The following is a 24,651-nucleotide window of genomic DNA, read 5'->3' as shown; positions in this document are numbered from 1 at the left end:
AGGGGCTACAAATAAACATACATATTGACACAATAAATCATAAATACTTAAAACATGTATATAAAAACATAAGTGTATAAAAGCAAAATGACTTTAAAATAAAATAAGGATAAAAAAACTTTGAGAACCTCACATCATAGTAAAATAAATGGAACAAAAACCAGAAGACATAATATGAAAACATGCAAATGGAATAAAAGAGCATATAAACAACATCAATTTAAAATTATATACCTCAATCTAAAAATATAACAGACAATTAAGTCAAAGACCTATGTATATTAAAACATTGAATATTACTTTATTGATTAGTTATTATGAGATCAGATGCTTGAATCAAGCTATTTATTAAAACAATTGAAAATGTACCTCAGTAACTTCTCAAATTTGAAAACAATTTGAAATGAATCACATATGACGTGTGTGTTCAAAAGCCATCCGCAGTGCAAACATCTGTAAAGATAACGATAATAAAAAAGAATCAATGAATTCTAGAAAAAATAGTGAATTCTAAAAAATGAAGACATTAGAAAAAAGAAAGGAACCAAAGTAGTATCACACCTTTAATGAAGCTAATTGCACTTAAATTTCTAAACATTTCATTCCCCCAAGGACAGAATGCAAAGGCGGCATGCTTTTACAGTTACAGACAAGAACACTGAGCAGACTGTGTCGATGGTCACTGGGAATTCTCCTTTGTCATTCCCCCATGGATATTAGTGGGCAATGAGTTACGGCGTAAATATGTACACTCTGGCGAAGTGATTCTCATGGCTTGAGTGGCCACATCAGCTGTGATTCATGGATCTAGTAAACTTGGGGGTAGACGGTCAAAAGACATATGAACATAAGAAAAGCCCAGCATTCTGTTTCCAACAGTGGCCAATCCAGGCTGCAAATACCCAGAACATTAAATAGATCCCATGCCAGTAATAGCAGTGGCTAGTCCCTAAATCAGCTTGATTAATAGCCGCTAATGGACTTCTCCAAGAACCTTTTTTAAACCCAGCTACACTAACTGCACTAACAACATCCTCTGGTCCCAGCCAGCGACCTGTGTGACTCCTCGAACCAAGATTTCTACCTTACCTTGTCTTCGGCGCTTCCCGGTTTTGTTCCGGGCGGTCTCCGGCTGCGGGGGGAGAGGGCAAATACCTTCACCGCCGCGCTCGAGGGTGCACCCACTGCCTCTCAGCTGTGCCCGAGATCGGGGGCTAGGTCCTCGCCACGATTCAGCCGCCGGACCAAGGCTCACCTCCGAGGGACCACAGAAATCATCTCGGGAATTCTCAACTGGGGTATCACCACAGGAGAGCAGGGCTCATTTTCAGAGGTAGGTTTTCTTCTGAATTTGGGTTTTCTTTGTTGAATTTGTTCTAACGCTGTGAGAGCATGCAGATAGTCCCTAACTGCTATGGAGATGGAAAATACTGAAGAGCTGCACTTCCTGCAGGGGTATATGTACTAGGGGCTGACAGATTGAAATCTGATCAGTCTCCAACTGCTATCAGGAGTACACTATACCCATTGGTCCTGAGTCCATCTGTCTATACTAAGAAAAACGAAATTATCAGGTAAGTAATTTCTCCAATTTAGTCTTTCTGCAATGGCCTTATGTTCCCTAAGAGCCCCTTTTATCTTGCGGTCATCTAATGGTCCAACCGACTCCCTCACAGGTTTCTTGCTTTGGATATATTTTAAAAAGTTTTTATTATGACTTTTTGCCTTTATGACCAACTTCATTTTAAATTCTCTCTTAGCCTGCCTTATCAATATTTTACACTTCACTTGACAAGTTAAGGTTCGGTCACCTTCCGAGACTGTTGCGCCAGAGTCCCATGCTTTTGGATCAGGTGGATCCCTTCTGTGTTGTGGCTTGGCTTTTGAGAGGAGACGCTTGAGATGGAAGGGGTGTTTTGAAGATGTCATTGCCACCTTACTGCAGGCCAGATGGCCGTCCACAACCTTGGCTTATGTTAGGATGTGGAGAATTTTTGAGGCTTGGTGTGTTGAACTGGGCATGCGGCCTACTTGGGCTTCAATTCCCCCTACCTTGACTTTTTTGCAAAAAGATCTAGTAAAGGGTCTAGCCTATAATTCCCTTCGGGTATTCATGGCAGCTATAGGCTGTCTTCGGGGTAAGGTGCAGGGAGTGTCCCTGGCCTTGTATCTGGGTGTGATTTTTCTTCGCGGGGCAAAAAAACACTTGTGGCCCTCGGTGTGGCTCTCGTGGAATCTTAATTTGGTGCTGAGGGTGTTGTGTGAGGCTCTGGTCGAGCCATTGGGGAGGATGACTAAAAGATTTAAACCTGAAAGTGGCTTTTTTTTTTTTTGGTGGTGATTTGTATGGCCAGAAGAATTTCAGAGCTTCAGGTGTTGTCTTGTAGAGATCCCTTTCTTCAATTTACAGAGAATGGGGGTGTCCTTGCGAATGGTGTCCTCATTCCTGCCGAAGGTTTTTTTGGCTTTTCATCTTAATCAAACAGTGGAACTTCTGCCTTTCTGAATTTGGATTTTTCTGTGCCTCACACGAAGGAATTTTGTGTTGGATGTACAGCGAGCATCGTTAACCTCAAGGTGACTAATAGTTTCTGGAGATTGGATCATCTTTTTATGCTTTGGAATGGACCAAGAAAGGGTTGCAAGGCATCCAAGGCTACTATTGCACGATGGCTGAAGGATGCGATAGGTTTGATGTATATTTGTAAAGGCCGTCTGATGCCGGAGGGTCTAAGACTCACTTGACTCTGGCACAGGCAATATCATTGGCCAAGTGTCAGCTGGTTTCTCCACAAGAAATGTTGCATGGCTACTTGGAAGTTGATATACACTTTCTCCAGGCATTACCTGTTGGATGTCTGCGATCGGGACTGAGGGATTTGGAGAGAGTGTATTACGAGCGGGACTATCATGTGCGTTCCCCCCCCCCCCCCCCCCCCCGTACCTCCGTACAGGGGAGCTTAGATACATCCCAGGAGTCTGAACTGATCTGGGTATGAACAGGAAAGGGAAATCTGGTTCTTAACCTGATTTTTGTTCCTGGAATACCACAGATCAGGCCAGAGCCCCGCCCATATAGTATAGCCCCTCATCATGGCAGTATATAAATGATGCAGAGTGGTTTGTGTGGTTGCAAGATGTTCTGCTTAATGTTGTTGGAACAAGTTTTCCATAAAGGCTCCACCTTTCTTCTTGTTGAAGGGAGTTAAGGGTCTCTGTTATAGTTATTCTCATCTTGGTTTGGGTACAGGTCATACTGAAGGACTGCAGGAGGCACACTAGGTTAAGTAGCAGTGTCAGTAAAGCTTTTCTCTATCTCCATCTGCTGGCAGGGAGGCAAAACCCAGGAGTCTGGACTGATCTGTGGCATTCCAGAAACGAAAATTAGCAGTTAAGAACCAATTTTATTTTCTCTGCACACCCAGTCCCAGAAGCTCGATCACCCCAGTCTCTATTCCTTCCTCTCCCAAGGATTTGAAATTCTGCTGAGGTTACATATATCGGATGCTGGGTCTCTACATTCATGAACATGTACTTATATGCTCAGATGTTCACACCATGTGTGTGAGACTTGTAGGACTGTCATGTGTCTGCACTGCTGCCTGGCTGCTGGGCTAGCTTCCTTTTTCTGTAGAAACATTGGGGCAGAAAAACACTGCACAGCCACGTCCATATGGGATATAAAACATTTCTGCAGGACAGCAGAGTTGGATTTAGGAGTTTGCCACCCCTAGGCACTGTTGCTGCTGTTTTGCCTCCCTCCTCCACTCCCCCCCCCCCCCCCCCCCCCCAACTCCCAGGAAAGGTCAAATGGAGCAGGAGGTATAGGGCACAATCCCACAGTTTGCTGCGGCAGCTCAGGTATAGATTCTGTGGCAAAAACTGGAAAAATCTGAAGCAGATTGGCAAACTTTTCCATCTTTCATATTCTAAAAATTAAGTAATTTTCCAGCCTTGCTTGTATATATGTATAACATTTTTTTATTGGGTGAGGAAAAGGGATCTTAAGTATCAGTACAGGGATGAGATCGCAGGGATGGGCAAAAGAGAAGAAGGTGAGAGGACCAGGGATGGGGAGAGGAAAGGAGGAGTAGGAATGGGGTGAGGAGAAGGTGAAAGGAATGGGGATAGGAGAAGGAAAGAACTAGGGATGTGGGGAGGAATATGAGGAGAGAGGACTGGGGGTGGGGGGGGGGAGGAGAGGTAGAAAGACCTGGGGATGGGAAGGTAGAGGAAAGGGGAAAATAAGGAATCTGAGATGGGAGGGAGATTCTGGAATGGAGAAGGTGGGGTGGGGGGTTCCAGGATCTGGAAAGGAAAGGTTCCAGGATCTGAGGGATAGAGTCTGAGAGAACCTGAATTGCAGTGGGAAGGGGGAAGGAGCCCAGTGGGAGGTATTCCTACTGTGCTCTGGTCCTGTTCCCCCTTACAACTCCTCTGTATCTTTCAATCTGGTGCACACACACCAGCATCAATCCCTTCTCTCTCACACACAAATACTGCCTCCTTGCCCCCCATCTGATCCACTCTCATTTCTTGGCCCCCAGTGATCCCCATTCAGCCCCTCCTAATCTTATCAAAATGATCCCCTTTGCACTCTGTGCTCTAGGCTCAATCCTCTCCCATTTTGTTCCCTGCATGCTGCCTGGGAAGGGAGGGGGCTGGATCAGGAAGCAGAGGGCTGTTCTCTGCTGAGAGAGATTCAGCACAGCTGGAGGGCAATAAATCTTCAGCCAGCCCCGCTGCCACCCTGGGCACAGACCTAGTGTGCCTATTGACAAATCCAGGCCTGCAGGGCAGGCACTTGCACTATGGGAGACCTCACTGAACAGGTTCAGATGCGACAGAAACACTAGGACCTGACCATGAAGCAGTTATTTGGGTAGCAACCTGGAAATGAGAAGCGCAGGGTAATGAGGAATAATAAGGAGAGCCTATAGCACTCAAAGGCTAGGGGGTAATAAGGAATTGTCACTGTAGCATAGATAGCACTGGGTAATAAGGAATTGTAGCATAGGTGGTATGGGGTAGGGAGGAATTATTACTGTGAGATATGAAGCATAGTGTAATAATCTCTTTATGTAAACAGTAATAATTGCTTATGGCATGAAGTTATTGCTGTGCCCTGTAAATCCTTGCTTTTTTTATTTCCTTGTGTCCTGCAGGAGGCGATGTTGGCAGAAAACACCTGTACCCTGGGGGACCTTGGGGAGGGCCAGGTGGGCAAACTGCTGGTCCGTAAGTCTGGGAAGATCCAGTTAGTGCTGGGGAAGGTGACCCTCGACGTCACCATGGGAACCTCCTGCTCCTTCCTGCAGGTAAATTTGTTACCGGGTCTATGTGCAAGACAGCACAAGAGGCAGCTTTTGAAAACGATTGGGGTGCTGAAATGAACACAACTTAGTGCCCCTAGCAAAAAATAAAAAAACAAAATACAGTGGCTCGTATGACTGACAAGCCTGAAGTTAAATGTCCAGAGAGGAGTGAGTAAGGGAGACATGGGGAAGACTCATGTGGCCAAAACATTCAAAGTCCCATAGGTCTTTCTCCCCAACCTCGGCCCATCCAACCCCCTCCTCCCAACAGCCCATCCACACTATTTCTCTCCATCCTACCCTAGCCTGTCTCCACCACTCTCTGTTTTCTCTCACAATCTCCATCTCTTCTTCCTCTTTTCCTTCCTCCCTCTGTTTTTAATTCACCCCCTCTGCATGGGCATACTTTGACTTTTATATTTGGGGCAGGATGTTTAATACCCCTCTGCCTGCTCCACTTCCTGTATCCCACTAGCCTGATCTGCTCTCCCAGTTCCTCATCTCATCCCTCCACTGCCCTACAGGTTCCTGCTCACCTCTCCTCTGCAGGCTTGGTTCACCCTTTGCTGCGCCTTAGCTTCCCTTCATTGGCAGGCTCAGCTCATCACTGTGCAGCTCCCCCTCTTCCACAGGCTTCGCTCACTTCTCTGCTCTGACCTCCATGAGCCCAGGCACACGTCTCTCTCTTTTGGAATTGCTTCTGCCTCCGTGTCCCCTGCAGCATCTCTCCTGGCACCGCAGGTATCGGGCCAGAGCCAGTCCCTTGTCTGCAGAGTCCACATAAGGCACTCTTCAGCAGTCAGCATCTCCCCAGCTCCAGGGCCACAGTTGCATCCTGTCCTCAGCTTGGAAACTGCAGGATATAACTAGGGATTTTTTTTTTAATGTCAACAAGGGGAATGTCGTCCCCCCCCCCCCATTCAAGCCTTGATCACAGCTCTTCTTAATATTGGAGCTGCCAAAGAAGATCAAACTTTGAGACAGATTTTCAGTCTATAGCAGTTCAGGCCACCACAGTTTCCTCCCCCTTACCCATCTTTCTAGTAAAATACTTTATTTACCCCGGTGACTGCATGGCAGGAAGAAAAGGGCAGATACTACCTGCCTCCCACCCTTGACCCAATTTAGCTAGCACAAACCTTCAATAATTTTAAAATAAACAATTTTCCCATCTTTATGGTGTTAGTTTTTAATCAATCCTATCTCTGCTCTTGGCTTTCTTTTACTTTCCTTGGTACCTTCTTATTCCTTTTCTTTTAAAATGTATTTGCTGGTCTTATTTCTTTATTTCTGTTTTTTCCTCTGTATGTGTCTCTCTCCACAGCCCATTATCTTCTCTCACCTCCTAGTCTCACCTCCCTCCTGCTACTTCCATCCCTCTCTTCACACCTCTTCTCTTCACCATGCGGCCCTCTCTTCTCACAATCCTTCTTACCTTACCTCTCTATCGGCCTTCTCTATCCCACACAGCTACTTTTCTAGAACTCTTAATCTCTCTCCCTCTTACATTACCTTTGCCTATCCTCTCATCCCAGTTCCTCCTCTTATCACAGCCCATGTCTTCTCTCAGCTCATGTCCCCTTCTCTCAGCTCTTCATGCCTTCACAGCCTTACTCTCCCCCATCTCCACTATCAGCTCCCTTCCCCTCACAGTTCCTCTCCTCTCCCAGCCAGGATTCCTTCTTTCAGTTTGTCTTTCACACCCTTGCAGTAGTATTTTTGCACGCTTCTGTGCGTCTACAGGAATGTCGGTGGGTACAGTGCATCCAGCTCTGTATACGAATTGTGCACATATGCATCCTATTCACCACTCCCTGCTGTCTCATTGGAACCCATAGTCTCAGGACTATTTGTTTCAGCTCCACTTGCTCTCACCAGCAGTGGTGGTTGCAGGAGGATCATCTTGAGGAAAGGCGTTTCATGAAGACACCAGACTGGTTGATATTCATGACAGATGCGAGTCTCCAGGGTTGGGGATCTCACTGTCAAGAACTAACTGCACAAGGGTGCTGGAATACAGAAGTTATCTCTCTCATCAATCGCCTGGAAGCCCGGGCGGTCCAGTTGGCGTACTTGCAGTTCAGTGGCAGGGTCAGGCAGTCCGAATTATGTTCGACAACGCAATGACAGTAGCTTACATCAGTCGGCAGGGAGGAACCAAGAGCCAGCAAGCGTCGCTGGAAATAGACCAACTTATTGAATGGGCAGAAGGGCATATCCAGGTGATCTCTGCCTCTCACATTGCAGGAAAAGACAACGTAAGGGCAGACTCTCAGTCGGGAGAGTCTGGAACCGGGAGAATGGGTGTTGTCGGACCAGTATTTCAGCGCTTAGTGGATCGCTGAGGCCTTCTGTTCCTAGACCTATTGGCGACTTCTCGCAATGCGAAGGTTCCTTGCTTCTTCAGTTGCAGGAGAGATTCGTTGTCCTTGGGTATCAATGCTTTCGTACAAGTCTGGCTGGAAACCAAGCTGCTGTATGCCTTTCCCCTGTGGCCCCTATTGGGCAGAATAGTTCACAGGATCGAAGTCCACAGGGGGATGGTGCTCCTGATGGCACCAGATTGGCCCAGAAGACCATGGTATGCAGATCTGCGAAGGCTTATGGTAGAGATCCCCCTTCATCTTCTGCCACACAATCTGTTGCAGCAGGGGCCTGTCCTTCACAAAGATCCAACTCAATTTTGACTTACAGTATGGCCCTTGAAAGGGCTCGCTTGTTGAAGTGTGGTTATTCTTCTATGGTGATTGCCATCTATGAGCTCAAAAGTTCTCCATTTGCTTAACCTAAGTGTGGGTTTGGCGAATGTTTGAGGCTTGGTATGAGGATTGAGGTGGTGGTCCTCATTCAGTGAGGATCCCGCTCATTTTGGAATTTTTGCAGGATGGGTTAAATAAGAGGTTGGCCCTTAATTCCTTGAAGGTTGCAGCTCTTTCCTGTTTCAGAGGTCAGGTGAATGGTGAACCCTTATTGTCTCATCCTGATGTGGCCTGTTTCTTGAGGGGAGTGAATTGTCTTCATCCTCCCTTACAGTTACCAGTTCCCTTGTGGAGTCTTAACCTGGTGTTTGGATTTCTTGACAGGTCCTATGTTTTCACCACTGTGTAGCCTTTCCTTGTGGCTATTGACCTTGAAAACTGTTTCTGGTGGCGATATGTTCTGCGTACCGAATTTCCAAGCTGTAGGCCTTGTCTTGCTGGGAGCTATTCCTTTGAATGACTCCAGAAATGTTACAGCTGTGTACTGTTTCCTATTTCTTGCCTAAAATGGGCTCAGATTTTCACTTGAATCAATCTATTTCCTTGCCATCCTTGGATAAGGGAAAAGATGCGGAAGAGTATTGCCTGTTGCATCCTTTGGACGTCAAAATGGTATCTTTTGCTGCAGTATCTGCAGGGCTGCGACATGGAGCTCTCTCCACACCTTTGCAGCTCACTATTGTCTAGACAAGGCTGGACGACAAGACTGTCTTTCGCCAGTCTGTCCTAAGGAATTTATTCCCACTGTAGAAACCCAACTCGTCCTACCTCGACCTGCTGTGAATTTCAGGCTGCCTCATCCTTGCCAACAGTACCCCAGTTGTGCCTGTTGCACATATTGTGTGCTGCTTGGCCTCATTTATATGACTCAGCCTGTAGCTTGCTATTCACCCATATGCGAGGACTACCATCCTGCTTGTCCTGGGAGAAAGCAGAGTTGCTTACCTGTAACAGGTGTTTTCCCAGGACAGCAGGATGTTAGTCCTCATGAAACCCACCCGCCACCCCGCGGAGTTGGGTTCGATAATGTTTTCTTATTATATTTTTCGCTCGTACGTTTGCTACAAATGAGACTGAAGGGGGACCCCTGGTGGTTACAGCGTTACTGGCATTCTCAGTGTGCCAGTCAAAGTTCTAGAAACTTTGACAAAAGTATTCTGTGACAGGGCTCCATCTGATGATGTCACCCATATGTGAGGACTAACATCTTGCTGTCCTGGGAGAACACCTGTTGCAGGTAAGCAACTCTGCTTTACTGAAGGATATTGTTGCTGGTCTTAATATTTATCCACAGTTCAGCTTTTGCAGAATTTACTGCCAGGCTGGTATCAGTGGAGAGGTATATGAGGGGTGACATCAACAAGCTCTTGATCTCCATCTGCTGGTAGGTATGCATAACCCACTTATGTGGACTAGCCTGACTGTTCTAGAGGAAAGGAAATTATCAGGTAATTAGCAATTTCAACTTTTATGGGATATATGGGTTTTAGTGAATCTTGGCGTGCTTTACCATTATTTTCTAATGGTAGTGATTTATATGTATTGTTCAGGTGGGGAGGAAGTATAACTTTTTTTTTTTTGTTTGTTTTAAGATGTTACTATTTTGCTCTCCTAATGAGTTGGGTGTTGTGATCAGCAATATTTAGGTATCTGATTAGATTTATTGTTACATATTTTATTATGTTTTATGATTATATATTGTGCTCTGTTAAGGTATCTTGTTTCTAAATTGTAAACCACTTTGCGTTCCCTTTTTCAAGAAAAGAAGGTGATATAAAAAGCCTGAAAAGAATTTCTACAACAGTACAAGGGCGGGTGGACACTTATCAAACCAAGCTATTTTATGTTGTTTCTACTACATTTTCTAAGGAATTCGTGAATATAATTTTTTGCTTAGTAGTTGTGTGGGGTAGGACGTGTGGATACATAGAATAAACAATGCCTTAATACATTTTACTTCCAGGCTATACAACAACAAAAGTTGAATATTTGGGAAGGGAGATGTAGACTTTCTATATATGTAGAAATGAACTAGGAAGGTTTCATGCAGGATAGTGCAGGGCATTGTGAAGTCAGGATATGCTGCTACATGCATGGCTCCTTGTTATCTACAGTACCTGTTACTTAGATTTGTTTAAAAAAATGGTTTCAAACTTACCATCCAGGTATGTGCTCAAGTTTATCTTTCCAGGTATTGACATTGTTTTGACTGATCTATTTTAGGCAATGTGTGGCTGCTTCCTCTCCCTATGATTTCTCAAATAGCCTTTTCCTTAAATACCCTAGGAAGTATGTTATTAGATTCTCTTCTGTTTGTTTCCTTCTTGAAGGAGCTGGTATCTTTAGGTCTTGGAGATGGACGCACTGGGGACATGACGATCCTGGGCCATGTGAAACATAAACTGGTGTGTTCTCCGGACTTTGAGTCTCTGCTAGAATACAAGCAACGATAACGCTGGGAGGACTCCTGAGCTGCATCGATTATAGATCCCCTCCCCCCCCCCCTTCGTTCTCCTGAAGCGAATTTCTTTTTCTTTCACGGGTGCTACACCGAAACCACTGTCCCCGATTCACAAAGGGTAGCAAATCATGGCCTGATTAAGTAGGATGCTCACTGATGCTTATAAATCATCTGGTGCTGGATGTGGCCAGCAAAATGCTGGCAGCAGGAAAGGACTTTACCTAGCTCTGCAGTGATACTTAGCGAAGGCAAACAATCACCATTTATTGTTTGGTACCTGATGTGAATGTATATAATGTGTTGTAAATGCTGTATGTATTATTATTGATGAGAATGACTGTTCTGAATTCCTGTTTGTTCTATTCTTTCTTCCAAATCCCTGCCTCCCTTTGCTCTCTTTAGCGGGCCGATACAGCGCCATTGGACGTGCATTTTCCCTTACCCCTTATTCAGTAAGGGGCTGAAAACGCGCGTCCAACCTGCTGAACCTAATAGCGCCCTCAACATGCATGTCGATGGCCCTATTAGGTATTCCCGCCCGATTCAGAAAACAAAATGTGCAGCCAAGCCGCACATTTTGCTTTCAGAAATTAGCGCCTACCCCAAGGTAGGCGCTAATTTCTTTGGGCAGTGGGAAAGTGCACAGAAAAGCAGTAAAAACTGCTTTTCTGTGCACCCTCCGACTTAAAAATTTTTTTGAGGTCGGCCTGCGGCTGTTGGGTCGAAAACTGGACGCTCAACTTTGCCGGCGTCCGTTTTCCGAGTCCGTGGCTGTCAGCGGGCTTGAGAACCGATGCCGGCAAAATTGTGTCTGCTGTCAAACCCACTGACAGCCGCCGCTCTGGGCCAAAAGGAGGCACTAGGGACGCGCTAGTGTCCCTAGTGCCTCCTTTTGCCTGTTTCTACGGCCGGGCCTCATTTAAATACTGAATTGTGCCTGTGTCTGGTAAAAGTATGCAAAAAATCCATCAGCAGTGCTAGTAGTTTCTCATTTATATTTTTGTCCCATCAGTTTTTATAGTGTAGTCAGGACTAGCATCATGAGCTTTTAGGTGTACCTGGCAGGGGTTTTTCCTCCATTTTATAAATCTCTCCTAGACAATCCCAGCTCCTTCAACGCCCTTGTCTTTTGGTGGGAGTGGGACTAGAAGGGAAAGCAGCCCTTTGGGAAATTACTTGGGCTTTGCCTAGTGATTAAAGACAGATAACTCTGTTTTGAATTGTCATTCTAAACTGCAGTGCTGGGCCCTATTCTTCCTCTCACCTAGGACAGTTAACCTGTCATGTCTGTCAGCGGAGGTGTAAATCCACCTTCGCTTAGACACAAGGGTTATGGTTCATTGTCAGGGGACAGGTTCAACTTTTAGACAACACTGTAAATGAAGGAAGATAAAGATCCAAAGGGTTCATCAATCAGTCAAGCAAGATGTTTAGGGTTGTAACTGCCACTCCATGCAGGTTACCTTCATGCAGAAATGTTATACCAAAAGTTACTGTGTGTTCCCCTGTTTCTTCATTTCAGTTGGTTTCAGGATCTCCACACTGAATATTTATGAGAAGTATTGGTGTGGATATCCAGAAAACCCAACTGGAGTGTGGCACTTGCAGACTAGAGTTGCCTACCCTAGCTCTAGCTGTCCTTTATTTATCATATCTCCTTTTGAATTCCATTCCCATACTTGCCTTCACCACCTATTCTGGAAGGGCATTCCCCCACCTTACTGCTGAATCTACACTCTTGGAGTTTCATAACATAACCCCTACTGCTACATCTTCTTTCCTTTTGATTTGATTCATGTCCATGATCTACATTTGTTTTTGAACAGAGGGAGTAGGTGTTTACCACCTCTGATCATTTTTTTAAAATTTGTTTTGCAGCAGCTTTAATAGTCCTGTTTTGACAATGGTTATCATCATTGTATCCCCAATAGGCTCAGCTGCTTTGGCATTATCGCTCCCCCCCACTCCCCCCAATATCTTGCCAAAATCTCAAGAAGGGACTGTGCTCAGCTCCTGCCCTTAGCTAGCAGTCAGAAGGAAGTGGAGAGCTCTACATTCTTCCCTTCCATAGGTCATGGGGAATAAAGACTTGAATCACCCTTAACTTTCATTGCTCCAGGGCTGAGCTGGCAGGAGCAATGCAGTCTCTGTTTCTGTATGCTGGTCCAGTTCCTGCAGATCTTTAGCATCTGTTCATTTACAGTGCCAGCATTACTCTTAGGGAATATGGTTTAGGCACACAAGAATTAATCTGGCTGCTGCTTACTCAAAAAGTGAAAGTAATGACACAGGCAGCGTAGGTGCACATAGCCTTGAACAGATGAATGCCATGTTTTCAAAAAGTCCTTGTGCCAGTAAAGAGAAACACCTACCCATATGTTAAAACACCATTAACTTGATTTAGTGATAGTCTATAAAGTCATTAAATTCTGACCATGGGGATGGCAGCAGTGATAGGTAGGAGCAAGCGGTTCTGTACTTTAAGAAAGGGAAAGGTTCTTGTACTGGAATGAGCTGTAGAAGCTCGTGCCAGTATGGCTAAGTGATGCCAAAGGTGAAGAGAGACGTAAGCACAACACTCAGCCACCGTTAGCACAAATATTATTATTATATTACTATTGAAAAATGCCTAGCAGTGCTCGGGTGTATGTGCTGTGGCCCTGGGAATGTATGAGTGGGGGTGTGGTTGGGTGTCTGTGTTCACCACAATGAGTCTGTGCATGTACATACAGGGCTGGGAGCTGCTGATGTAAGCCTGACCGACTGAGAAGGGGAGGATGGGAGATGGGGAAGAGCAGGAGTCTGGGATGGAGGTAGAGTGGGTCTGGGACTGAGGCAGGAGAGGAGGGAGTAGAAGAAGTTGGGGGGGGGGGGGGGGGCAGCTTCCAGGCTTTGTGGAGAAGGAAGAAAGGAAAGTTCCAACAGCGGGAGGAAAGAATCTGAAGTCAAGGGAAAGAGGATCTCAATTGCATTGATGGGGTGGGGGAGGTAAGTGTCACTAGTGTGCTTGGTTCTGGGTCTTCCTTTTATCCCCCTCTAATCTTGGCACAGTTGGCCATCTACACAAATACAAACATCTGGCACCAATCCCATCTCTCTGTTACAGGGACATATCCTTCACCACATTCTCTCTCATCTCCCACCTGCTCTCCTCACACTCCAATTATCCCTAATAAGCTCCTCCTAACCTCCCCAAAATGACTGTCATTGCTCTATCTGCTCCAGGCTCGACTCCTCCCATCCTATTCCCATTCCCTGCACTCTGCTTGAGAAGGGCTGGATCAGAAAGCAGAGAGCTGTTTGTTCACTGCTGCGATTCTGCTCAGCTGGAAGACAGCAAATATTCAGCCAGCCTATTGCCCCCAGAATTTTGCCACCCTAGGCATTGGGCTAGTGTGCCTATTGACAAATTCAGGTCTGCATCCACCAACAGGGGCAGAACAGTAGGCCATTTCCCCTTATTACTCTTTATACAACAAAATTATTCAACTTTTTATTTTACTTCAGTAACAGTAACCTGCTCCCTCCATTGCCAGGCACATTGTGAAATACAAAACCCTGGCAACAAAATATCACTCATCACATACATATAGTGGTTTTGGTATGGCAGGATTGCTAACACCCAGGACTCAAAACAACTCTACCTCTAAAAAGGTAGTTCTGCATATATTACACCAGGCCCTAAAGCACCAATACACCTAGTGGAAAAACAGAACAAGATGGACTGCAGATCTCTACAGAGAAACTACATGCTAAAAGCATCTCTCCCTTTGGTCACACATGCAGAACGCAGACAGAACCTCACCAGAGATAGACTAACCCCAAGATTCATCCAAAAGTGTTAACGCATTGATAATGCCCGCATTAACAAAAAGGGGTGTGTTTGTGGAAATTTTACAATTGCCGTACCATGTGGTAACTTACCGCTTTGCATCGGTAGTATCGCATGGTTGGAGAAAGATTATCTACAAGGCCCTTATAATAGGTAAGTATATCTCTATAGGAAGGCCATCTAATAGGTCGAGGTGAGGTGTTGGTTGTACTGTTCTAGTACAAAATTTCATCGTTGTGAGACTTTCCTCACTCCAAATGATGTCAAATCTTCATCAAGGTGTAGTGTGCTGTTCGTACGTCTCATTCTCTATGTGAAACTGAACCCTAAACCACCACAAACACCTCACCTTGACCTATTAGATGGCCCTCCTATAGAGATATAAATAGGTGCTCACAGTAAGGCCCTCCCCAGAGGCTCTCTCTTGCTACACGCCACTGGCCTTCTCCCCCTCTCCCTCCCAAGCCCAGAAATGGCCAAAATGCAATTCCAAATCACGAATTGTGTTATGGCCATTTCTGGCATTAAAATCGTGCAATCGCATGCATTATGCTATCGCACTGTGCGATATTGCCCCTCATTTAACCAAATCCCACCTCTCCCAAAAATTTGCATTCAGGCCGTGCATTACAATTCTTTTGCATGCATTATGGCGTTAATGTGTTGTGTGTTAACACCATAACGCATTTTGATGAATGACCCGGTTAGTGACTACAAATTTAAAATGTCCAGACAAAAAAGGAAATGGATTCTGGTAAAAAAAAAAAAAAAATGCATTAATTTGCCCTTGTACTGAGCAAAACACAAAGATACAAGAGATGCACATTATCAAAACTGACATTACAATCAAAGTGAAAATGACTTTTTTCTAGCTTTGTTGGCTGGACATTTTTATTTTTTTAATCACATGGGTCCTGATCTCTTGTTCTTGGCTTTCTCCTTGGCTGTCTTCTTCTAACTTCATTTCCAGGGTCATCTGTCCATTTTCTGTTTGTTTTTTCTTCCTGTTTTCTTCTCCTATATCTGTGTCCAACAGTGATTTTTCTTCCACCTTGTATAATATCTTCCCTTTCCAACGTTTCTCATCACTCCCCCATCCCACTCTCTAGCCCATCCTATCATCCCCTATTTCCACAGTCCAGCATCTCCCATTCCTCTCTACTCCCTTTAGCCATCAATATGTGCCCCCCACCCCCCAACATCTCCCATTATTCTTCCTCCTAGCACCCCTGCTCAGTATCTCCTTATCAGTCTTCTGCAACTCCCTGCCCAGCATCTTCTTATAGCTCCTAGGATCCTCCTCACTCACTTGGCATGGCTCAATTGAGCCGGGGCAATTACAGGGGACCGGTGTGCATGTGCAAGAGCTGGGCTACGGCCAATGGATAAATAAAAAGCAAAGGTGGGGGCCTGTCTGTGAACCAGAGCATGCTCAGGCACCTGCCTTCTCCTGCCACCTAGTAAACCATTGAGAACAGTGGGGGTTGCTGCATGCCCCTGTGTTTTCTTCTTTTTTTTTTTTTAGCTGCTTCTTCAGGCCGCAATGCAGCCTTTGTGCAAGCAATATCATTGCCTCCTCTGTAGTTCTGGCCGTATAGCAGGGGAAAAGTGGATGAAAATGGTGGGGAAAGCCCTCTAATATCATTCCTTGCACACCCCCCCCCCCCTTTTCCGGTGACTCCAAATTGAGGTTTTTGCTGTCCCTAGCAGGGGCAGTTCAATAAGGAGCAGGCACAAGTGTCCCTCAAAATGCTCCTCCGGCAGCTGCCAAACATATAGTTAAGGACATACCCATGTGCTTCCCACCCCATATGGGCCAGAAAAGGAGCCTTGAGATGGTGTAGAAAAATGAAATGCAGGGCTGAAGAAGAGAAGGAGGTCCAGCATCCACTGCTGGAGCCCAAGTTGCCAGAGGCCCTGCCAGCGGCCAAAGAAGAGAGAAGGCCCCGTGGGTCACTGGTAGTAGATAAGATGAGGCCCTAGCTGCCTGCTGAGCTCATCTTGCCCACAACCAAAAAAAGAAAGGGAGAGACAGCCTGATTGACAGCACGTATTAGCAAGGTAGAGAATGTGTGTGTTTGTGAGAGAGCATGCATGTATGTGTGTGTGTGTGTGTGTATATATATATATATATATATATATATATATATATGAGACTAGGTACATGGGGAGGGGGGGTCTGAGAGAGTATGTGTGGGTGAGAGAGCGAGTATATGCACTGTATATGAGAGAGAGCATATGTTTGTGTGTGTGTGAGAACTTGGCTGAGAGCATTATTTGAGTCAGACTTCTCTTGAGGGCTTGCCACAAATCAGTAGGCACTAAACAAACCTGATGGTCGCCTGTGAAAACTGAAATCTCACAAGGTTCAGCTATGTTTAATGTTTATCTGGCACAGATATGCAAAAGTTGTAGTTGGTCTCTGATGGCTATATAAACTATGCTGATGACATACAGTTTTATATCTGCGTTCGTCTTCATGCCCTGACACTATCAAGCTTTTTCAAATCTATATATCTGTTGTCAAAAAAATGGTTATTTTGTAACAAACTGGCCCTTAATATGGCCAAAATGGAATTTATCTTGATCCAAAGACCACATATACAAGACTGCAACCTTCAGTGATAATTAATTACGCTGCTTTTACGATTTGTCCCTGTATTGGAAGCCTGGGAGTTTGGATTGACTCAAACCTGTCCTTCCACTCATATCAAAACTGTTATACAATCTGGGCTTTTTAAATTGAGTCCTGTGTGGTTTGAAACATCTAGATCAATCTGACTTCTGGTTAATTGTTCAGGCATGTATTCTGCCACTTTTAGATTATTACAGCTGCTTCAGAACTCAGCCACCCAAGTGATCTCTGGTAAGACTTGTATAGAGCACATCACACCAATATTAAGAGTTCTCCATTGGCTTTGATTTTGTACCCTATCCAGTACAAAGTCTGATAGTATTCAAGCTAATTAATGGTTATACTTCTCTATGGTCTACTGCTCTGCTGAGATTATATTGCCCGACATGGACGTTAACATCCTCTCAAAGAAGTTTACTGGATATTCTCAGTACAACAAGCTCATCTTGCGGACACAAGAGACAGAGCCTTCTCAGTAGTCGCATCCGCATTGTGAAATACACTCCCAGCAGGGTTGCGATTGGTAGATTGTATAAAATCATTTACATTTTTGTTAAACATTTTTCTTTAAACAGGCCTACTTATGAGAGAATCAATGCACCTCAGGTTCTATTATGTGGGCTTTGTTTCTTCGATAACTGATGCTGTTTGAGTTAAGTCCCTTTGCTCTGATGCAGGTCTGGATTTTAGGTTTATTTGGTGTTGAAATATGCTTTATGTAAATTGTAATTATGTATGTTTTTTGTACATGGCTTAGCGCTACAGCATTAGCAATTTAGAAATTTTAATAAAGATCAGTGTGTGTAAGAGCATCTGTGTGTATGTGTGAGAGTATCCATATGTGTGTGTGCGCGAAAGAGAGAAGAAAGTTCCTTGTCCCTGCTCAGCATTCTCAGGGTGACTGGAAATCAAATGTTTCCAGGTATGGAAAGCTGGGATTTTAAAAATCCTTAATTATTGGGTGTTATTTGATGTCTGCCGTTTTGAAATATTTTCACACTTGTGAAATTTTGTATAATTTTTATATTAATTTTTAATTTGCTGTTAATCTGTTCATCAGCCGTTTTGAAATATTCTTTTACTATGTTTTTCTATTATGATTGATGCTTTACATGCCTTGATTTTATTGTTTTGAGGAATGGTATTTCTATTTTTCCATTGTTGCACTAAATACAATCTGCCTTTTTGCAGTTTCTAATTCATATGTTTTCTACACGTTTCTGTTTATACTTTTATGGTCTCTCTATTCTGTATTTGGAGAGGGTCTATATGGTAACTTGAGCATAGTGGCTTGGAAACAGCCAGAGGAAAAAGCAGGCAGACTCTGGCTGTCCCTTAAGTGCACCTTATTTACAGTCAAAACAAAAAAGGCAGCACAACTTAACTTCAAGTCTTAAAACATTTAGTACTGTTCACCTTTACTAAATGTTTGAGACTTGAAGTTGACATAACAGGTTTTGGCATATATTATGTCTCCATGGGGGCCTGTCTAAGCCTTCCAGGCCCTGAGTTTTTAACCTCTGGTGTGGGGCGGTTCCTTTCATCAAGGATCTAGTGTGTGACTCTGTCTTGAGGACTAGGCGAGACTGGTGTTCCCAGTCCTTTACGGTGGTCTGAGGGAGTTTTCTTTATATTCTCTCTCATACCCTCCCCCCTCAGCAGAACCTTGCTGGAAGAACATAAGAAATTTCCATGCTGGTTCAGACCAAGGGTCCATCAAACCCAGCATCCTGTTTCCAACAGAGGCCAAACCAGACCACAAGAACCTGGCAATTACCCAAACACTAAGAAGATCCCATGCTACTGATGCAATTAATAGGAGTGGCTATTCCCTAAGTAAACTTGATTAATAGCCGTTAATGGACTTCTCCTCCAAGAACTTATCCAAACCTTTTTTGAACCCAGCTACACGAACTGCAGTAACCACATCCTCTGGCAACAAATTCCAGAGCTTTATTGTGCATTGAGTGAAAAAGAATTTTCTCCGATTAGTCTTAAAAATGCCACTTGCTAACTTCATGGAATGCCCCCTAGTCCTTCTATTATCCGAAAGTGTAAATAACAGATTCACATCTACGCGTTCAAGACCTCTCATGATCTTAAACACCTCTATCATATCCCCCCTCAGCTGTCTTTTCTCCAAGCTGAACAGCCCTAACCTCCTCAGCCTTTCCTCATAGGGGAGCTGTTTCATCCCCTTTATCATTTTGGTTGCCCTTCTCTGTACCTTCTCCATCGCAACTATATCTTTTTTGAGATGTGGCGACCAGAATTATACACAGTATTCAAGGTGCGGTCTCACCATGGAGCGATACAGAGGCATTATGCATTTTCTGATTTATTAACCATTCCCTTCCTAATAATTCCTAACATTCTCTTTGCTTTCTTGACTGCTGCAGCATACTGAGCCGACGAATTTAAAGTATCATCCACTATTTTGCCTAGATCTTTTTTTCTGGGTGGTAGCTCCTAATATGGAACCTAACATCGTGTAACTACAGCAAGAGTTATTTTTCCCTATATGCAACACCTTCACTTGTCCACATTAAACTTCAACTATTTTGATGCCCAATCTTCCAGGCTTGCAAGGTCCTCCTGCAATTTATCACAATCCGCTTGTGATTTAACTACTCTGAATAAATTTGTATCATCTGCAAATTTTATTGCCTCACTCATCTTATTCCTTTCCAGATCATTTATAAATATATTGAAAATCACCGGTCCAAGTACAGATCCTTGAGGCACTCCACTGTTTACCCTTTTCCAATGAGAAAATTGACCATTTAATTTTACTCTGTTTCCTGTCTTTTAGCCAGTTTATAATCCACAAAAGGACACTGTCACCTATCCCATGACGTTTTAGTTTTCTTAGAAGCCTCTCATGAGGGACTTTGTCAAATGCCTTCTGAAAATCCAAATACACTACATCTACCGGTTCACCTTAATCCACATATTTATTAACCCCTTCAAAAAAAAATGAAGCAGATTTGTTAGGCAAGACTTCCCTTGGGTAAATCCATGTTGACTGTGTTCCATTAAATCATGTCTTTCTATATGCTCTACGATTTTGATCTTTAGAATAGTTTCCACTATTTTTTCTGGCACTGAAGTCAGGCTCACTGGTCTATAGTTACCCGGATCGCCCCTGGAACCCTTTTTAAGTATTGGGGTTACATTGGCCACCCTTCAGTCTTCAGGTACAATGGATGATTTTAATGATAGGTTACAAATTTTAACTAATAGATCAGAAATTTCATGTTTGAGTTCCTTCAGTACCCTAGGTTGCATACCATCTGGTCCAGGTGATTTTCTACTCTTTAGTTTGCCAATCTTCTAGTTTCACAGTGATTTGGTTCAGTCTGACTCATCAACCTTGTAAACCATCTCCGGAACGGGTATCTCCCTAACATCCTCATTTGTAAACATCGAAGCAAATAATTCATTTAGTCTTTCTGCAATGGCCTTATCTTCCTTAAGAGCCCAACCCACTCCCTCACAGGTTTCTTGCTTCGGATATATTTTAAAAAGTTTTTATTATGAGTTTTTGCCTCTATGGCCAACTTCATTTCAGATTCTCTCTTCGCCTATCTTATCAATGTTTTACACTTAACTTGACAATGCTTATGTTTTATCCTATTTTCTTCAGATGGATCCTTCCAATTTTTGAAGGAATTTTCTTTTGGCTAAAATAGCCTCTTTCACCTCACCTTTTAACCAGGACGGTAATTGTTTTGCCTTCCTACCATCTTTCTTAATGCGTGGAATACATCTGGACTGCGCCTCTAAGATTGTATTTTTAAACAATGTTTATGCTTGTTGAACACTTTTAAGCTTTACAGCTGCACCTTTCAGTTTTTTTTCTAACTATTTTCCTCATTTTATCAAAGTTTCCCTTTTGAAAGTTTAGTGTTAGAGCTGTAGATTTACTTATTGTCCCCCTTCCAGTTATTAGCTTAAATTTGATCATGTTATGATCACTATTGCCAAGTGGCCCCACCACCATTACCTCTCTCACCAAATCCTGTGTTCCACTAAGAATTAACATAAGAACATGCCATACTGGGTCAGACCAAGGGTCCATCAAGCCCAGCATCCTGTTTCCAACAGTGGCCAATCCAGGCCATAAGAACCTGGCAAGTACCCCAAAACTAAGTCTATTCCACGTAACCATTGCTAATGGCAGTGGCTATTCTCTAAGTGAACTTAATAGCAGGTAATGGACTTCTCCTCCAAGAACTTATCCAATCCTTTTTTAAACACAGCTATACTAACTGCACTAACCACATCCTCTGGCAACAAATTCCAGAGTTTAATTGTGCGTTGAGTAAAAAAGAACTTTCTCCGATTAGTTTTAAATGTGCCACATGCTAACTTCATGGAGTGCCCCCTAGTCTTTCTACTATCCGAAAGAGTAAATAACAGATTCACATCTACCCGTTCTAGACCTCTCATGATTTTAAACACCTCTATCATATCCCCCCTCAGTCGTCTCTTCTCCAAGCTGAAAAGTCCTAACCTCTTTAGTGTTTCCTCATAGGGGAGTTGTTCCATTCCCCTTATTTTGGTAACCCTTCTCTGTACCTTCTCCATCACAATTATATATTTTTTGAGATGCGGCGACCAGAATTGTACACAATATTCAAGGTGCGGTCTCACCATGGAGCGATACAGAGGCATTATGACATTTTCCGTTTTATTTACCATTCCCTTTCTAATAATTCCCAACATTCTGTTTGCTTTTTTGACTGCCGCAGCACACTGTACTGACTATTTCAATGTGTTATCCACTATGACACCTAGATCTCTTTCTTGGGTTGTAGCACCTAATATGGAACCCAACATTGTGTAATTATAGCATGGGTTATTTTTCCCTATATGCATCACCTTGCACTTATCCACATTAAATTTCATCTGCCATTTGGATGCCCAATTTTCCAGTCTCACAAGGTCTTCCTGCAATTTATCACAATCTGCTTGTGATTTAACTACTCTGAACAATTTTGTGTCATCTGCAAATTTGATTATCTCACGCGTCGTATTTCTTTCCAGATCATTTAAAAATATATTGAAAAGTAAGGGTCCCAATACAGATCCCTGAAGCACTCCACTGTCCACTCCCTTCCACTGAGAAAATTGCCCATTTAATCCTACTCTCTGTTTCCTGTCTTTTAGCCAGTTTGCAATCCACAAAAGGACATCGCCACCTATCCCATGACTTTTTACTTTTCCTAGAAGCCTCTCATGAGGAACTTTGTCAAACGCCTTCTGAAAATCCAAGGATACTATATCTACCGGTTCACCTTTATCCACATGTTTAGTAACTCCTTCAAAAAAGTGAAGCAGATTTGTGAGGCAAGACTTGCCCTGGGTAAAGCCATGCTGACTTTGTTCCATTAAACCATGTCTTTCTATATGTTCTGTGATTTTGATGTTTAGAACACTTTCCACTATTTTTCCTGGCACTGAAGTCAGGCTAACCGGGCTGTAGTTTCCCGGATCTTCTAAAATAGCTCCCTCTCTTGTTAGTTCCTGAACCAATTGCTCCATGAAGCAGTCATTTATTACATCCAGGAACCTTGTCTCGAGCAAGTCCTGATATTACATTTACCCAGTCAATATTGGGGTAATTGAAATCTCCCATTATTATTGCCTTGCCAAATTGGTTAGCTTCCCTGATTTCTCTAAGCATTTCATCATCTGTCTGACCATTATCTAGTAAGAAAAAAAATGAAGAAAAATATATATACTATCTACTTTTAACAAATCAAATAGTACATCATTAATTATAAGGTAAAAGAAGAAAAGTCAATGCTGGGCAAGAGAAAACTATGTGAGAGAACTATTGGAATCTAAATTATACACTCAGGCCTTAACATAGAGTTCTATCTGGAGCTAATACATTTTTTTAACCCTCCCAAACTTAAGTGACCGGGAATGAAGTGGTTGGTCTACGGCCATGAACTGCCGAAGTTGTTCTATTTGAAAAAATATAAAAGTCATCCCTTTTTTTTCAAAATACACTTACAAGGATAGCGAAGTGTAAAAGTATATCCTAGAGAAATAGCATCCTGCCTTAATGAAAGAAATTCTCTCCTCCTAATTTGTGTTATCTGTGCTAAGTCAGGATATATTCTTATTGGTTGACCATGAAAAATTACAGGAAACTTTCTAAAGAAATTACGCATAACACTATTAAGGTCTTGCACAGAAATAAACGCAACTAGTAATGTATTTCTCTCAATTACATCCGTATCTGAATTCTCTAAAAAGCTGGTTAAATTCATAAGAATAGCAGATAAAGCGGCTGCTCCTCCAGTAGAAGATCTACTATTCAAAAATCTACAAAAGTTAATAGATGGTAAATTTTCATCAGAAAATCCAAGACCTTCTCTTAGAAGCCGTTTCAATGTGGTAAAGGCAATTTCTCCAGCATTTTTTGGAAAATTCAAAATCCTGAGGTTTAAATGCCTTATTTTCTGGGATTTCTAAGCATTTAGAGCATGCCATTTGTTCTCTAATTACTACAGCATTAACGGCTTGAAGGGACTGAACTTTATTTTCAGTCTCTAAAACCTTGTTAGATGTCTCCGTGGCTTGCTCCTGAATTCCAATAATGTTTTGCTGAAAGTTGTAATTTAGGGAGTCCATTTTAGTCTCTAATCTTTTCAAAGAATGTCCATGGCCCGCCACTAAATCCCATAGTGCCTCAAGAGTCACCGCGTCCAGTTTAGATGGTAGCTGCTGGTACTCACCAAGTGCATTGGAAAATGTTGAAACTTGACCTCCCATCCACCGAAGCTTCCTCTCTCCAAGGCAAACTTCAGGTTGGGAGGATCTGGAGGTTCCCTCGCTGGTAGCACCCTCAGCTCCTGTAAGGGTAAAATCCCCTGTTCCCGGCGCACTGCAGAGTTCAGCTCCCACTCCCCCAGTCACCTCAACCGCGTCTTCGGTATGCGACTGGGCAGTGACTCTGTCGGGGTCCCGCTGCGCCGGAGGCAGTCTGATGTCAGGGCTGAGGGATGCCTCGTCCATCAGAGCTCCCCGCTCTCCCCACCGGGACTCGCATCGGTTTCACCGGTTCTCCCTTCTTGCTCCGGTTGGCACATAAATCGCAGAATGTCCAGTTGCCCTAAGGGAGGTAAGGATGTGGATGGAAAATCCTAACTTTTCACTTTCTTTTTGATGGCATGGCTCCACTCAGCAATACAAAGTAGGAAAATTCATGGGCAACCTGCACTCTGTGTCCGCTCTACGCTGCCATCTTGCCCAACCTCGTCTCTTGTATGATCTTTATCCTGTTGGACTCTATACCCTCCCGGACATAAAGTGCCCCCCCCCCCCCCCCCCCCCCCCCAAGTTGATCCTCCCTATCATTGCGATATAATTTGTACCCTGATATAGCATGGTTCCATTGGTTATCCTCCTTCCACCAAGTCTCTGTGATGCCAATTATGTCAATCTCATCATGTGCTGCTATACACTCTAACTCTCTCATCTTACTTCTTAGACTTCTGGCATTGGCTTACAGACATTTCAAAGTGTGTTTTTTGTTTGTATTAACAACCTGTTTTTCAGTTGTTAGGGATAATTTGGAAATCAATAGCTTTGGTGATTTTTTACATATAGGCACATGGACCTTATTTCCGTCC

The 24,651-nt window shown here is 43.6% G+C and overlaps 1 protein-coding gene across 4 annotated transcripts in view; it reads left to right on the top strand.

Moving 5' to 3' along the window:
- Positions 1–10,882, top strand: part of POLR3D (RNA polymerase III subunit D) — a 79,678-nt gene extending 68,796 nt beyond the window's left edge. For all 4 annotated transcript variants that reach the window (XM_029603807.1, XM_029603808.1, XM_029603806.1 and 1 more), the window contains 2 exons: positions 5,166–5,318; positions 10,405–10,882. In XM_029603807.1, the coding sequence (XP_029459667.1) occupies positions 5,166–5,318; positions 10,405–10,527 (276 nt within the window). In that variant the 3' untranslated portion in view covers positions 10,528–10,882. The remainder of the gene's footprint in view (positions 1–5,165; positions 5,319–10,404) is intronic.
- Positions 10,883–24,651: the final 13,769 nt, after the last annotated feature.

Source organism: Rhinatrema bivittatum, chromosome 5 (genome assembly GCF_901001135.1).
Source record: "Rhinatrema bivittatum chromosome 5, aRhiBiv1.1, whole genome shotgun sequence".
NCBI lineage: Eukaryota > Metazoa > Chordata > Amphibia > Gymnophiona > Rhinatrematidae > Rhinatrema > Rhinatrema bivittatum.
The sequence above is the reverse complement of the archived record's forward strand: the minus strand, read 5'-3'. Positions and strand labels throughout refer to the sequence as shown.